Below are 17256 nucleotides of genomic sequence, written 5' to 3'. Positions count from 1 at the left end.
ACAAGAGAGGCACAATTTTATAGGTTTTATTTATTTTAATCGATAACACAAGGGCAATTCACTTGGGTAATATGGATTTTTTTAATACTTTTCTACTGAGATCGTGATTAGTACCATATGAAGTACGATAACTAAAGAGTATTTTTATAGTAAATAGAACATGTAACTAATTGTGGTCCAGTGTCATTACCCACAAAGTTGAAAATCATATCCGTGTTACAGCCTCTAAAAATACGTCGCTGGAATTAAGAGAATCTTTTGCCATTATTGTAACCAAAATCAAATTACTTAAATAAACATAAACATGTTTAAAATTAATAGAAATTTAAAACTTTGATGATGAAACTGTAATGTGGTGATGTTCATTCCAGCTCACAGTTTGGGAAAAAAATATTAGATCTGCTCTCTTTAACTCTCTAAATTGCTCCTGAAATTGTTAAACAAGGTGCAGAATCTGGCCCTTGTCCTTGTTAAACTCCTTATGGTTGGTGATTGCCTGTCCCTCTAGTTTGTCAAGGTCTCTCTGCAGGGTCTCTGTTGTTGTTTAAATTTATGGGGGGTCCCCGGGGAGTGCCCCCCGGAGACCCCCGGGGTCTTATGGGGTCGTGGTGTTCCCGTGCTGGCAGGCAAAGAGACTCAGATGCCGGTGGGATGCTGATGAGGTGAGGGTTTATTCACTGAGGGAGAGGGGAAGGGAAGGGGGGGGGGGAAGGGAGGAGAGGGAAAGGGAGCATCAGGAGGCCTCCAGGGGTAGAGGGGCAAGAGGGGCAGAGCTTTCTGCCTTAGCATTCTTATCACAGAGGTTCAAAGGGGCGCGGTAACAGTCTCCAGCCAATGAGGTTACAGATACAGGATACTGCAGGGAGGGTACAGACTTGGGATAAACCATACATTTTCCAGGGGTGAGCCAGAGCAAACCATTTCCATAAAATGCAATCCCACAAGTCACCCTTTTTTTCTTTAAAATGTGAGAAGAGAAATATGACATATGACAATTAACAATTTTAAAAATGAAACAGTAATTACAGTTTTGCAGCATGAAACCAAATACAATTGCAGTAAGGATTATGTTATACTGTGAACTTTTTTCTGACCTTGTAATTGCAGTAGACGGGTTATGTGAGTTTATATTGCAAGATTTGAAACAAGTTAACAAATTTGTTTGAGCCTTTCCAGCGTGACTGGCCTAATAGTGTCTAGTCTTTTCCAACTGGCTTTTCAGACCACCTCAGCCCCCAGCTCAGGCTGAGGCGCTGACCTCTGCTCCCATTCCAGGGACAGGAAAACACGTGGAGTTCCCCGGGCTCCACACACGGCTTCAGATTCTCCAGGTGGCCTGCTGCAGTTCCCCCATTGGGGCCGGGCAGGGGCAGTGAGGAATTTAAATCAACTCAAGCTGCCATTTATCTGTCACGGAATTCCCGTAAGGCCTGAACAGCAAGTCACCGACACTCACGGATCTGAGCCAAACCACTCCTTTCACTTTCCAACTGGTTCAACCAAAACAAAAGACCCCCAGTTTTAGGTCATCAAAAGAAAAACAAAAGAAAAAAAACTACAAAAACCGTCAAATACTTTCTCAGACACTCTATCAGGTTATCAATCACCCTCAGAACTAACTGAGGACAGTATAAACCCAAAAAGCATTATCGATTCAGTAGTCTACTACTGATTCGCGCTTTACAAGAAGACAATCTAAAAACTGCTTCCCTTGGATCCACACTTGTGACCTGAAAAGGCCTCTGCTTTCTAAAACAGAAAACAGGGGAATCTGCAATATGAACACACACAAAAGCTAGAAAGGCATGATTGTAAAAACTACTTCATGGGGATGGGAAGGAAATGGAGGGGTTTGGGACACCCTGCTGTTTGGCCAGAACAGCAAGGGACAGGGGCAGAACAACAGGGAAAGGGAATCAAAGTAGCATTAACAATTATACAATGCTGTAAAACTGGTATTACAAATTCACTTTAGCTTTGGGGTTTGGTTTCTTAGCGTTTACCTTGTGGGACTTGAAAAGCGGAAGATGGGACTGAGAGCACGTGGCCATGGTGGCCATGCGGTCACAGCGCAGCACGTGGTGTTAGCTGTGCCGTGCCGGGTTTAGCAGGAAGGGGTTAACTCTCGGGGGTTTGTTAAGGGAAAGGGGGTTAGGGAGAAGGAGCAGCGAGGGGAGGAGGGGGTAAGGGTAAGGAAGGAGGTTACACAATTTACAAAACCGAGTTTTGGAAGGTGCGGGGCTTGGGCACAGTTGAAGACTGCTTTTTCCTTCTCTGATGGCTGTCTGGCTGAGTTCCTTTCGCTGCTGTCCAGGGCTGCTTCGCCGCTGTTGCCGGGTGGGGGGAGGGGCACCTGTTCGCGCGGCTTCTCCCGGTGCTGGGGCCTGCGCGCGCTGCAGCGGGGCCGGGACCACGTGTCTGCTCGTGCCGGGACTGCCCCGCGCCGCGGTCCCGCTGGGCTGGGGCCGCTCCTCCGCCGGGGCCGTGCCGGGCCGGGGCCGCTCCACCGCCGGTTCGCCGCCCGCGCCGCGGCTGCCGCGGGCCGGAGGGTGCCGCGCCGCTGCCACGCAGCCCGCGCCGCCGAGCCGAGGCGGGCCGGGGCCGCGCCGCAGCCACGCGCCGCAGCAGCGGTCCTGCCGCGCCGGGGCTCACGCCGGAGCCTCGCCGTGGCGGAGCCGCGCCACCCGGGCCGCGCCGTCCGGCAGGGCTGCGCAGCCCGCGCAGCGCCGAGGCGGGCCGGGGCCCCAAGGGGCCGGGACCCGGGCCCGCGCCAGGCTGGTCGGCGGTGGTGGGACGGCCGCGTGGTGGCTCACGAGGTCTCTGTGCGGTGGGGGAGGGGCCGCCCCGGGCCGCGATGGCCCAGAACGGCCGCTCCACCGGAGACGGCACTGAAACGGAGTTACCATGGTCCATCTTGTCTCAGGGTCGCTGATGCTGTTGCCCGACGTTGGTGTGTCATCTGTTGTTGTTTAAATTTATGGGGGGTCCCCGGGGAGTGCTCCCCGGAGACCCCCGGGGTCTTATGGGGTCGTGGTGTTCCCGCGCTGGCAGGCAAGGAGACTCAGATGCTGGTGGGGTGCTGATGAGGTGAGGGTTTATTCACTGAGGGAGAGGGGAAGGGAAGGGGGGGGGAAGGGAGGAGAGGGAAAGGGAGCATCAGGAGGCCTCCAGGGGTAGAGGGGCAAGAGGGGCAGAGCCTTCTGCCTTAGCATTCTTATCACAGAGGTTCAAAGGGGCGCGGTAACATTCTCCAGCCAATGAGGTTACAGATACAGGATACTGCAGGGAGGGTACAGACTTGGGATAAACCATACATTTTCCAGGGGTGAGCCAGAGCAAACCATTTCCATAAAATGCAATCCCACAGGTCTCTCTGTCCCTGAGGGAGCCTAAAGCTCCTCCCATTTTAGAAGGCAAACTTACATCGTATTCCTTCAAGTTCTTTGTCCAAGTCGTTTATGAAGATGCTGGAGAGCACAGGGCTGAGGATGGAGCCCTGTGGAACCCCACTAGTGACAGGCCACCAGACTGATGTCACGCCATTCACTGTAACCCTCTGTGCCTGACCTGTGATCCAGTTGCTCACCAACCACGTAACCTGGCTATTAGTATTAATTATTTGTCTGGAAGTTTCCTGTGAGGGACAGTGTCTAAAAAGCTGCTGCAACCATTGCATCCACTCATTTTCCTAGATGAGCTAAGTGGGTTTCCCTTTCACAGAAGGAAATAAGGTTTGACAAGCAGGGCTTCTGCTCATGAAACTGTGCTGGCTGTGATTGAGGACTGCAACGCTCCAGGTGTTTTTTTCAATACTGCCCAGAATAATATTTTCCATGGTTTTACCAGGCACTGAAGTACCTGTAGTTTGTGGGGTCCTCCTTCTTCTTCTGTGTGTGCAGATGACCACAGAAAATGGTAGTGTAGTTAATAATACACAAATATAATAAGTATTTGTTGGTGGACTGCACTACTTTGGAAAAACGTGTTCTAGGAGAGGCAAATTCAATGCTGTATGCATAGAAAAAGAATATTAATTACACAGTAATGAATGGTCCTGATAATCAGTGACAAAGAAAGCAACTTTCAGCTCAAAGTGAATTTTAAAGTGTGACACCACACCATTGATGAAGACTGAAAGACAATCTCTGTAGTCAAAAATAAACACTTGTATATATAGAAGCATTTTTTAGTAGTCAGTGAAGGGTCATCATAGGCAGCTATATCATCTAAATTGTTTTAGGAAGGCTGCAAATGAGTAAAACTCTAAAATTAGGTTTATGAAATAAAATAAAGGAATAATTTAATATTATATTCTCAAAATATATAGACTCTGAGTCTTAAAACAGTCCATGGTCTATCAGTGTTTCTTAGAAGAAAAAAAAAATTGTATTTAAAATATTCACTATTGGTACCAAAAATTTTGATGCCACATTAGCAACAAAGTGACAAAAGTACTGTGTATGGTTATGAGCAGCTGCTTATTCTGTGTACTATTGATTATAGCAGGAGCATTTCCAAAAGCTCTTCAGGTAATATGGTCCAATGTTGTCTTTCAGCAGTTTCCCATCAGATCAGTGCCAGGTCACATCTGTCCTGTCCTTGTGAATAACTTCAGTAGACATTAAATTTCATGAGGATCTACTGCTGTGGGATCCAAACCCCATAATTCCCACAGAAGGCTGAAGGCCTTATTGAGGATTGCTTCTAGTAGTCATTGCAGCAGACTCATTTCACTGGTGTTAAAAGGTTAGGAAAAGAATTATATTTTCCAAAGTTGCCATGAATAGTGAAAACATAAATCCCCCCATTTTATTTGGGCTGTAAAGAAGATCAAAAATATGATGTTGGTTTCTAAAGCACAAAAAGACAACACTGCAGCTTTGATTCAGTTTCAGAAATACAGACATCATTTGGATATACAATTTTAACAGGTGACAAACACAATTCTTGAACATGAACATATCTCCCTCTCAAAAAATACTGATATGGAAAAATTCTATTACTTACTTCTGATTTGTCAATTATTGCAAGAAATCTGCTATTGAATTTCTCCTGATTTGCAGCTGCAATGTTGGAATTGCTTCTAAGAATAAATATAGTCATGCAAATGTTCTGAAGAAAATATAACATAGAATTTTATTTTTATTTATATACATATCATAGGAAAGGTTTTAATTAGTGTACTGGTTTGTCAATATTGTAATAAATAATTCCACCTACTTAGAAGACAGGGAGCACTGTTTTAAGAAAAGAAATAAATTAAGAGTTTGAGCATAAAGCATACTTATACAATTACTGATGTGTGAATCAATTTCAGATTTCAGCAGAGTTTGATTCAATAAAAATATTTAACTACATTATTATGACAATATGATAACCTGCTTCTTAAAAATATTTTTTAAAAATCTGCCCACAGATACACTTTTCAATAGATTTTTCTGTTCTCATGGCAACTTTTCCTATTCTTAAATGGATTTTATAAGTGAAAAGTCAGTGTTCTTGTTTTGCAGCTGATAGTATTTTCTCATTGTTTTTAATCTGATTATCTTAAACAATTTATGGCCATAGGTATCTGTTTTCATTATCTTTACCTGAAGACAGGGAAAATATGAGCAATGCCCAAAAGGCAAGTGATAGGGAAGAAAGAGCTGTTGTTTTTTCCATGCTAATTTTACTGCTGCCACATGGTAACCACCTCAGGGTATGGAGTGGTTTGAGTAGAGTTCTCCCAGTGATTTAGAATGGCTCCAGTAAAGCCTCTGGCACACCACTGGGCAGTAAAAGCCAATAAAGAGAGTATATAAACAAGAAATCACTTGTGGATGTAAAGCTTTCCTCTAGGTCCCAAGGGTGGATTAAGTACCTTACTATCTATTTATCCACAGCAAATAGATCATGGCAAAAAGAACTATCTCTCCTTAAGATCTTGTTTCTTCCTGAATCATTAGTATTAAACTGAAAAAACCTCAAAATCAACCAAACAAAATAAGGATAATGAAAAAATATATTAAACTAATCCAGTGCAAATTCTGAGGGTAACAGAACTCTAGTTTACTGGAGTTTGGAAGCCTGGAAAGTAGCACAGTTTTGAAAACACAACAGTGGGAAAGTTGGGGTATGAAAACTATCAAGTCTTTGACGTACTGGCTGCCTTTACTGAATTGCATAAAAATGACAGAATTTACAGGTCATTTGTGATTACCTACAGAAGGGCATTTGAGGGATGAGAAAGCAGCTCTTCAGTAGTTGCTACACACTTCCTATGGAAAGGTATGCAAATTAAAATTGCTTTCTACTTCTTGTAGCGTGTAAAAATGTTCATTCAAGATTTTTTTTTCCCTAAAAGCTTCTTATTGTGCAACAAGCAACTATCTTTCAACTTATATGGTCTGCACTGTGTATCCAAGTCTATTTTGTCAATATGCCTTTCTCCCATCATCCTGACAAACCACTGATTCATGCAAGGCTGTGTGCTTACAGCTAGCAAAGAAATTGAGTTATGTAGACACAAAAACTGAAGCTGAAAGATGAAGAGGCAGCAATGTCATAGTAAGGTCCATTTCCATTTGCCAGCAGTACATTTGAAACAAGGTCTGAACAAATTATACATATTGCCTGAACAGCAGAGCTGTGTTGGCAAGCAAATGCACACTAGGGCAGCACTAAAAAAGAGAAAACAATCTCTGTTATCATTCTGGGTTTTACCACTACACCTACTGCTGGTCATTCAAAGAAAATATTTGAAATTTCTCTGAAAAGCTGTACTGACACATCTGGAATTTTGTATTGGAATAATTGCCAATGGATGTCCTGGTACCTTCGAAAAGAGCAAAAGATGCTGCTGATTTCTAACTCATGTTCCTACAGTGCAGTGGAAGCAGATTGTGCTTTTAAAGGAGAGTGAAACTAAGGAATAAGAAGTAATGGTTTTAACTTCTACAAGTAATTTGCCTGGAGAACACTGATTAATAACAGGTACACAGATGCATTCATGTCAATTCCCTTCTGAAAATTGTTCCCCAGTCACAGAATTTTGCTTTCTTATATGGACATTCATTTAATAATGTTTACCTAGTAGTATGATTCACTGTAAGAGGATAGAAAAATTAATATAATAGAAAAGAGTGATAGTTAAGATCTTGCCCTTCAGATGGCTCTGTGCTTGTTCACGTGATACTTTTTTGATCTTTTTCTCACATCCATATAATGAAGCCATAGCTTTTATATTTGGAGCTTTATGGTGAATCTGAGATATTTCAACAACAAAGTGGATATATGGTTGATAAAGTAAAATGATGAATATACATTAATAATCAATAACACCATGGGTCACAATGTTGTCGATGGAGTTAAAAAACCAGCAAATCTGTTCTGCCCAGAGACTACTATGTTCTGTAGCAAAGCAGGAGACTGTATTTTAACATAGAGAATGGTCTTCACAGAAGCTAATATGTTCCTTCTGGGGTGATGTGGGAAGGAGGATAGAGGAGGGAACCTCTCTTTGTCCTGTGATGTTTCCCCATGTCAACCTGATAAGTGGCCCCCACTCAGCAGAACCTGAACAGAAATTGCAATCAGGCAGACAGAGGTCCAGGTTTCATCCCTTCCAAATGAGGTTTGCCTTTGTGGGGGCAGAACCAGGCCCATCAGCCAGCTGTCAGGCTGGGAATCAAATTGCTTCTTTGCAGAAGAGCAGCGAGCAGTGCCAAGCCCCACAGGCTTGCCTGAAAAACGTTTGTGGAAAGTCTGCTGCTCTGGCCCTCTTGGTAAGCTCTTCCCTGAGGAGCCACTCTCAGTCCTAAAGCTTTTTGATAATGCTTTATCCTTAGAAGTCTGGCTGCATTTATAACCCAGAAGGAAAGCATCTCTATCCAGAATTGACAATAATCCCCAAAATGGAGCTATGTCATAATGCTTAGATCTCACAGCCCTAAGAATGCCTCCAACTTATTCTTAAAGAAGCCATTTGTGTTTATTTCATGAGAGGAGAATAATTTCTAGATCACGTATCCAGAACTGAAAGGAAATATAGCTGAGAGAAAACATTAACTTGTTTAACAAATTCAGTTCTTTAAAAAAATGCACTGGGGCTTTTTAAAAGCCTTCTGCATTGTATCACCATTTGTTTTCTGAATATAAAAAAGCCATAAGGAAACAAACATTTAATATTATTGGCATATTATATATTAAAGTAGTTGGTTAGAGCGATAAAAATTTTATGAATATTTATAACAGATCTACTACCAATGCTAGAAGCAATGAAAATTGGCACTGCAAAGTCTGTTGCTCTCAGATGCCATTTTTATACTTACGTACAACATATAAAATAGATTATTGTCATTTTCCTTTTTACAAAATCTACAGTGTCTCCTACTGTTTCTCCCCATGGACCATACGAGAACATTATAGCCTCATCTCTGAGAAGCCACTTTGCCACTATCATTAATTCTATTGATGTCTCTCCTGTGTTTGTCCTTCCAGCTGCGTGTTCAAAACAGCAGTAGTTCAAAGTCAGATACTTCCATTAGTGGCTAGTTTTACACAATTTAATGAGTCAATTTTCTTTCACACAGTAGCAGCAATTCTACAGAAGAGTTCACATAAATTTTAAAATGTCCTAAATGTTTTTTTTCCTTCTTCAGTGTTTAATTTGGACTTTATCAAAATTAATTTTCCTGCTTTACTTATTCTATTGAAATAAACACCATCAAAGCACCCTAGGTACATTTTATATGTGCTGCTAATTATCTCTAGGCTGTACAGAAGTTAATAAACAATAGAAATCTTCATGTAATAAACTAAATGTCCTTCTTTTGAATAGCAAATTTAAATGAAAAATATTTAATTAAAACTGAAACCATGTAATCAATTCATATATCTTTATATGGCAGATCTGAATTTATATAGTAAAAGATCATATAACTAAATATAAATGGTCTGCAAAACACACCAGATGCAACAGAAATGTTCTGGTTTATTTTTAAATGTAGCTTCTGAGAAGTTAAGATCAAGCCTGTGCTCAAGTTTAAACAACTTTTGAAAGACACAGAAATTCCCCAAATTTCTTCTTTACTGACTTCCCTATCTAATAAGGAGTTGGCCCCTTGGGATAAGGAAAATGTCTGTAGAAGGAGTACATAAAATTTTGCTCAGCCAGATCAGCACTCTGTATTTCTAAAGCACATAACTTATAATATTTTTTTACCGGTTTATTAATGCCAGTAAGATCAGAGATACATTCTCCAAGTGCTGTATAAATTTTGTGGTGTCTTTGGCAGCTGTTTCCAATACTGTACAGTAAGTTTCTAGCCTGAGCTCCTTGATGATTATTTTTTATTCTTCGGTATTTGCCCTTTTGTCATCTACTACCAAAAAAAAATGGGCATTCATAATTTGCCTTTTAAAGTTATGATTAAATACTAATAAAATTTCATTATTTTATGAAGTCATATGTAAAGAGAGATGGCAGCTGTTCAAATTACACAAAAGATAACTTCATCTTCCCACCTTCTAGGTGAGATGTGCATGGATAGAATTCTAGTTTCTGTTTTACCCATATGTTCACCTGAGAAATGAAAGAATATATTTATTGAAATTAATTAATTAATTCAAGCTATGACATATTTCTGCTGAGACCCCTAATTGTTTTACCTAAAATCAGGGTTTCATATGAAGGAGCATGTCATATCAGAGATCATAGTATCGTAGAACAGTTTGGGTTTGCAGTGACCTTTAGAGGTCATTTAGTCCAAATCCCCACCTATCAGTGGGGGCATCTACCACTATGTCCAGTTATTCAGAGTCCCACTCAAGCAGAACTTCAAAGTTTCAAGAGACGAGGAATCTACCACCTCTCTGGGCAACTTACTCCAGTGTTTCACAATTCTCATTGTGAAAAATATCTTCCTCCTATCTAAACTGAATACTCTCTTACCTCACAAACATTATTCCTTCTATTGCCATACAACCTGCTAAAAGGTTTGTCCCCATCCTTCTTATAAGCCCTTGTCATGTGAAAAGTGGAGATTTGCAGACCCTGGTGTAGGAGATTTACTCAGCCCTTGGTGTTTAATTTGTCAGCACTCCAGGAAAGGTGAGTCCCTAGTGTCCAGCCTGTCAGTGTCCCATTATGGGGACGCTTCGTTGAGCAGTCCCTAGATTGGAGAATTATCACCGTGAGCCTAGCAGATAAGGACACGCTTGGAGACAGAGGTCTGGGTTCATGAGCAGCAGGGCAGGAGAGCTGCCCCTTGTTTATTTTCCTATTATATACTTCTAACAAGGTGACTTTGGATTGGAGAGTTGTTATTCCCACCTCTCACCGCACTGGTCAAGGGGACTGTCACACAGTCTTGTTTGTCCCAGCATGGAATGTAAAAACATGGCTATGTTTATAGAACATAGCTGGTGTTTACATGAAAAGAGCGTGAGAAGGTACAAACCTTCTACTTAATAAGAAACGCTCAGCTAGCTAGGAAAACTCATGGCAACAGAGAATGGCTTGACTGACTCATTCAGGGACACACACCAACAGCATAAGGGAGACCCTTCAGCAGGTCTGCCCACCTTGTGATCCCTCACTGGGTCGTCCACCATGCTGAGTATGTTCCCCTTTGGGGGAAACTGCCAGCGCCTGTGAAGGACTCACATCAACAGATCACACAATGTTCCTATCAATATAAAGTTGTGAAAGGTTAAGTTTCAAGGATTGTCAGTGGTAGTATCTGACTGCAAAAACATGTTCAAAGCAATACACAGACAAGCTAAGATCCTCAATAAAAATAATCAGCACAAACAGAGTACAGTTCTTACCTGATAGGCGTCCCTATGGTTGAGAAGACAGGTTCAGACTGATCCCAGCAGTTATGATAGTCTTCCCCAACTTTCTCCCCATTCCCTACTTACTTTCATACTATTTCTCTATGTTTAGGTGGAGGTTGAGTGACTCTGATCACACATACCTTTGTTACTGGTTGGTGCAAAATTCTCCCACTTCACTTTTAAAGATACAGTCAAAAAATAGAGAGCACACACCTTGGGGGTGGGGGTGAGGGGGAGGTCATATGCTGGAGGGGAATAACTTGGGATGGAGATGTGCATTAGTCTTACAATTAGGCTATAATGAACCAAGTTCATCTTAGGAATGTGATTTTGCCAGAGCTGCTGGCTCAGCAGCAGGATATCTTTCCCTATCTCCCCTGCCTGACAGGCATTGTGCAGTTTCTCTGCTGCAAAGCACCATCGAGTTCCCTTCCCTGCAAGGGTTTCAACACCACTTGGCTGCAGTGACTCCACTCTGCCTCACCCTTCGTTCCAACCCCCTTAGCAGGTGCCTATAGTTCCAGATCATCTGAATAGACAATTATCACAGAATAGGTTTTCAGCACACCAACTTCATTCCATCCAGGGAGCAACGATTGTATTTTACCTTATCATTTTCCCACCTAACTTCTGTTCGGATGTGGATGTAACTTCTCGGTTTCCTCTCATTTTACAGCCACTCATCTTTCCACAGTCCTCTTTGATGAGAGGTCACAGGAAGATCTTACCAGAATCTTTTTGCTCCAGACTGAACAACCCAAACTCTCTCAGCCCGTCTTCTTAGGAAAGCTACTCCAGCCCTCTGTGGCTCCCCTGGCAACCCACTCTTAGAGGTCAATGGCTTTCTTATAATGAGGATCCTAGAGCTGGGTGCAGCACCCCAGGTAGGGTCTCACCAGAGCAGAGTAGGGGGACAGAATCACCTCCCTTAACCTGCTGGTCACTCTGCTTTTTATGCAGCCCAGGATACAATTGTCTTTCTGGATGCAAGCACATGTTGCTGGCTCATGACCAGCTTTTCCTCCTCCACCACCTCCAACCCTCTCTACTGGGCTTGTCTCAATCCCTTTCCCCTGAGCTGTGTTGGTACCAGGGGTTTCCCCAGCCATGTGCAGGATCTTGCATTTGGCCTTGTTGAACCTTCTGGTGAGCTCCCATGGCCCCACTTCCCAAGATTGTTCAGGTCCTCTGGATGGTGTCGACTACTTCAGGTGTATCACCTGCGCTGCTCAGCTTGGTGTCATCTGCAAATTTGACAGATATAGTAAGTTAGGACCAATTAATTTTCTTTTTTAAAGTTTAAAGTCACTTATGTGCCCTGGTATATTGTAGGTTAATTATCAATATTGCAAAATTTTAACATCTATCAGTTCAAATAAGCAAATAAAATGTTCTACACAAATAAGTCTCTAAATTCACTAAGAAGTTACACTTTTGTTGGCTATGGGCTAAATTTATATATATTTCTTGTAGATATTTTCTAGTGGGAGTGATTTATAGAATTTCAGTTGGGAATGAACTTCACATACAAAGAAATGTAAGCAGAATTTTTTTTTAAGCTAAGGATTTTGTTTTCTTCATTTAAACAATTTTCAGAGCTCCATCAGTGCAGAAAAATAAAAATACTCTTTATTTTTAATCATTTGGCTAAACAGCATGTTTTGAATTCTTGAAACCTTTCTGTCATAAATCAGTCACTTCAGTTCCTAATGTCAAAAATAGCTATGGAAAAAATCCAAAATATAAACACTTCTAAGGATGTACACATAACTCAGATTGAATTTGGGAGGCAGCAGGGAGGGGTGGGCAAAGAAGAAAATCTGAGCATAGGAATAAACAACATAAGAGAATAATGTAAGATAAATCAGAAATTGAAAGCATTCATACCCATTTCAATGCATAAATTTTGGGTTGAGTTGGAATTTTCTCCACATATTTTAAAAGGGGCAAAGCAGTGAACATCTTGATTTTCCATGCCATCTTACCAGCGATTGAAAATTTTGAAGGAAAAAAAGAAAGGTTATTGTACCTGTATGTCATGGAGATGATTACAATTAAGCTTAGAGAAATTGCTTAATGTTTGTGGAAAGTGCTGGCTTCAGCATGCCTAAGACTTGTCCTTCAATTATCCTCAAAATGATTCAGGCATAGTCTGGAAATAGTGATTCAGTTCCTGAATGCTTTCTTGCCAGCAATACATTTCACCTCAGGTGCAGAAAAGTCACTTTACTAGAGGAAAAATAAATATCGTTTTCACAACTACTGTCACAACTATACATTTTTTAAAGTTAACATGTATCCACTAGAAATGGGATTAGACTTCAGTGAACCTATTTGAAGTTCTTTCTTGCAGAACGGACTTAAGACATGTAAAGAAAGAAAAAAATGACTAAACAGTTTTTACCAATAAATAGGAATGTTTAGTGACTGGGTAAATAAAAGGTTGAGTCTAGTCAAGGAGAATTTCCACATGTGTCCTCATGAAAAAAAACTCATAAGGGGAAGCTGTTTTATAAATCCCATTTGTATAAGTACAGTGGCAGAAAAAATGAGACCAAAGAAAATGTATGCCCGCTGCTGAATGAAGTGGATGACACTGTATGTTTTTACTTGTAATTGGACTTGCATTGTAAGCTTTTGCTTACAATATGTGCTTTCAAATTTCCCAAGTCCTGTGCCAGGTGGCAAAATTAAGAGGAATGAAATACCACCAGTTAAAGAGAAATGCCAAACCAGGACCATAGGCAATGAGGGTATTTATAAATGTATAAAGGTTATTTATTATTTGACAAGATACATCTATGGAAGATGAGGGAGTGGGCCAATGTAACCAAATCGTAATAAAGGGTAGGTAGCTTCATCTAATACTGGCTTGCATTAGTAAGAAGCACAGAGAGCAGGTGCGCTCATTCCCTTTTGCCCAGCACCTGACAAGCTACCTGTGGAGTACTCTGTGATATATATAGAACTTAAATGTACAAAAAATAAGACTGACAAAATTGTAACAAGTCTAGTAGAGCCATCAACATTGTGAAAAGTTGGCAGCATATGAGGAAAGGCTGAAGGATGTGTATTTGTTAAGACTTGAAAGCAGAGAGCTGGATGGGGACATAATTCTTTTTTTCAGCTCCTCACTGGGTGGTCATAAACAAGATGGAGCCAAACTTTTCTCAGAAGAGCACAGCCCTGGAGCGAGAGGCAACTGCCAGAAGTTGCAACAAAGGAAAATATAGCTCTGTATTAGGAAAAAATTGTTCATGATGTAGTGTGAGTGTACTTAAGTGCTGCAACAAGTTGCCCAGAAGGGCTGTAGAATTGTCATCCTTGAAGATATCCAGACCTCAAGTAGACAAGATCCTGAGCAACCAACTAGCATGTCAAATTGACCTGCTCTGAGCAAGGTACTCCACGACCTTCAAAGGTCTCTCTCAACCTAAATAATTCTGGAGCCCTATGAATGCAAAATATATTGACATACAGGATAAATCATGTTTCTAAAGGCTTGTCTGAGGTAAGCTGTGTGAACTGACTAACAAAGATAGACAAACCCATAGATAGAGTTACTTAAAACATGCCATCTTTTTTTTATGTCTCTTATTACCTTTCACCTAGTAGTGTCATATTTGATCAAATACGATATCAAGGACAAGCACAGTATATAGCACTGAAGGGTATTCCTGGAGATCGAGGGGAAAGAAATCAGGAAATGTCAGGGGTGTGGATGGGTATTGTGACAACAGAATGATGCAGGAATAAAAATGCTGACAATTCAAAGGAATATAAAACTTCTGGAGAACACTGTGTTCTTCCAGGCATTGGAAGGTAAGTCCCTCTAATTCTGTAGGCTATCATGCTCCTCTTATGGTCAGTTTGGAGATGGCAGTCTACTTTAGTTATCTACTGCTTCAATCACTGAATGAAGAGATTCACAGTAAGGGGTTTACATCAGTGCAGTTCTCTTATAGCCCTCACTTGACCACCTAAGTACTGCTCATTTTTACAAAACATTTACGTCAGACAGGGAATCAGAGATCACTGTAAACGGAATGCTTAAAAGACGGAGGGTAGGGCCAGTTTCAAATTTTAAACCCAACTTGAATTAATTCACAAACAGCATACTTAATGCTAGTAGTTTTCAAGCTTGTCAGGCATTGTCAGTACACCTAGGTACCGCTACTCTGTAACATTTACATTCTAAATTCTCTGTGATCCCACACTGCTGTGGAGCTGATGCTGAAGAGTTAGTGCTGACTACTGTGGCCTGGTGATACTTAACAACAGAGGTCTAGGTAATCTGTCTCATGAGCTCTTTGATGAGAGGAGTCATTATTGAATTGAGCTTGTCTCCATCCTTCCTTTACATATTTGATGGTTTGCAATATTTTATCTCCCTCTCAAGCACTCTCCCCACCCTTCAAAAAATGATGGTCTCCTCCTGGTACTACTTGCCTTGGGGCTTTTTACAGTAATTTTTATCTGTATTCAGCAATATATTCTGCCTATTTTCTGTGCCTTATGCTAATCTTGTTCTTTGGTAACTTTCTTTTTACTTATGTGAGTCACTACAATGCATCTCTCTGTCTTTAATGGTCACATGTACACATATTCATGTAAAATGTTTGTGCATTGTGAACCTGGTACACCATTCCAGTGTTCTAAAATACTTGCATGGTACTGCTAGCTATACTATTTTATTGCCCTTGTAATGGGTTTCAGGGTAAGCTACTATTAATTATATTTGATCAGAGCACTTATATGAGTTTCACTGGACTCTTTTGAGAAGCTAATATAAGCTTCAGATCTTCCCCTTTCCTCTGAATAATCCATTTTAAATTATTTTCTTTAATAGGTAGAGTCTATATATATAGCAGAAACCATGTACTATGTTTTCTGAATACTGGTTGGTGACAGTGTTTGTCTTGCAGGCTTTGTTATCATCACCGCACCATTTCTCCCTCATCTCTATCCCCTTAAAATCCATTTTGCACACTCAGTTCCTCTATTCCTCTTGGCATTTTTATCCCTTACAGCCAGTAATTTCCTCCAACTCATGTGTCCTTTTTTCCCCCCATTTTTCAACAGACATGGTAGATGAGTTTTGCCTCTCTCAACTGTTTTATCATCTGCAAATACAGGCATGAAGAATAGTCTCAGCTGGATGCAACACTGCATTCTACCACACTTTTACTCAGTAATAAAATACAAGACCCAAAGAAAATTCTACGAACTTTCACATTGCATTTTCATTTTGTATTTTCTGTGTTTATTTGTTTGTGTGTTTGTTATATCTAGTGTCTCTGTGCACCTGGATGGACAGGAGAATTTTGCCAATTTGCTGAAAACGCATGTTTAATATACCCAAATAATTGTTCTGATGGAGCAACTTGCATTGATATGAGTCAACTGAGAAAACAACCTTTGTTTCAGTGCTTGTGTCCTCGTGATTTTACAGGTAAGGCATATAAAAATCATGTGGAAGTTTGTACTTTCATTTCCTTTTAAATATTCAAATATAAGAATACTGGATTAAAGAAAAAAGGGACAAAGGAGTATTTGGAGAGTAATCACACCTCTCCACATTTTCTGCCCTTTGCTGTGATGCCTATAAAATCTGAATGGAATTTACAGTTACTTTTGAATCTCCCAATTAAGGTTACAGTAAGAATAGTCCTAGAATAAGCTTTAGCTTCAGTTTAAGAGACTAAGTGGATGTCTACATATAAAAGTTTTGCATATGAACTGCATGTCTTTTGTCTAATTATAGTTCCTGGACATCTAATAATGAGAGAACTGGAGCTCAGGAAGTTTGTTAGTTTGTATCAGCCTGTATTTACTCAGATAACTTTACTTAGTTTTTGAGAGCTGAATTCCACCTTCTATTTGAATACCTTAGGGGACCACCAGTGGTTTATGAAATTTAACTTGGTGTGGGATTAACTGATTCATCTTACTTAACTAAAGCCTAGTCTTCAAGGTTCTCTGTATTGTCAGTAAGTCCATTTTTCAGAGGGGAATGATATTTATTAGTCATTGACACAATTTCTTTAGCAGTGTTTCTCTTTTAATTAGATGCAAAAGAAGCCTAAAAATGTAGCTTATATTAAGCACACTAGTTTTTTAAGTAGCAAAGAAAATAATTTCTGATTTTTTTTCCTCTAGCCTTATCCTTTAAATAGAAGCTCATTGAAGTTGGAAAGGAAAATCTTTCACTAATCTTTGTCTAGAGAGGGAACTGAAAGAAAAGATTCAAATGTGATTCACTGCAGGTTTAGGCAACATTATGGAAAGAGACATTAATTATATGTACATAAATTTAAAGATAAATGCGAGAAATACTAAGAGAACTTAAAAAAAATAACAATTTGAAATATAGGAACAATGTTTATTACCCAAATGAATGAAATTTAATTTATTCTAAAGAATTGATAGCAATAC

At 40.4% G+C, this 17256-nt stretch overlaps 1 protein-coding gene across 1 annotated transcript in view; it reads left to right on the top strand.

Moving 5' to 3' along the window:
• Positions 1-17256, top strand: part of EYS (eyes shut homolog) — a 722813-nt gene that overhangs the window by 52569 nt on the left and 652988 nt on the right. Inside the window, exon 6 of the mRNA XM_063389422.1 lies at positions 16114-16273. Coding sequence (XP_063245492.1) covers positions 16114-16273 — 160 coding nt within the window. The remainder of the gene's footprint in view (positions 1-16113; positions 16274-17256) is intronic.

This window comes from Prinia subflava, chromosome 2 (genome assembly GCF_021018805.1).
Source record: "Prinia subflava isolate CZ2003 ecotype Zambia chromosome 2, Cam_Psub_1.2, whole genome shotgun sequence".
In the NCBI taxonomy this organism is placed as follows: domain Eukaryota; kingdom Metazoa; phylum Chordata; class Aves; order Passeriformes; family Cisticolidae; genus Prinia; species Prinia subflava.
Note: the sequence above shows the minus strand (reverse complement) of the source record. Positions and strands in the feature narration are given on the sequence as shown.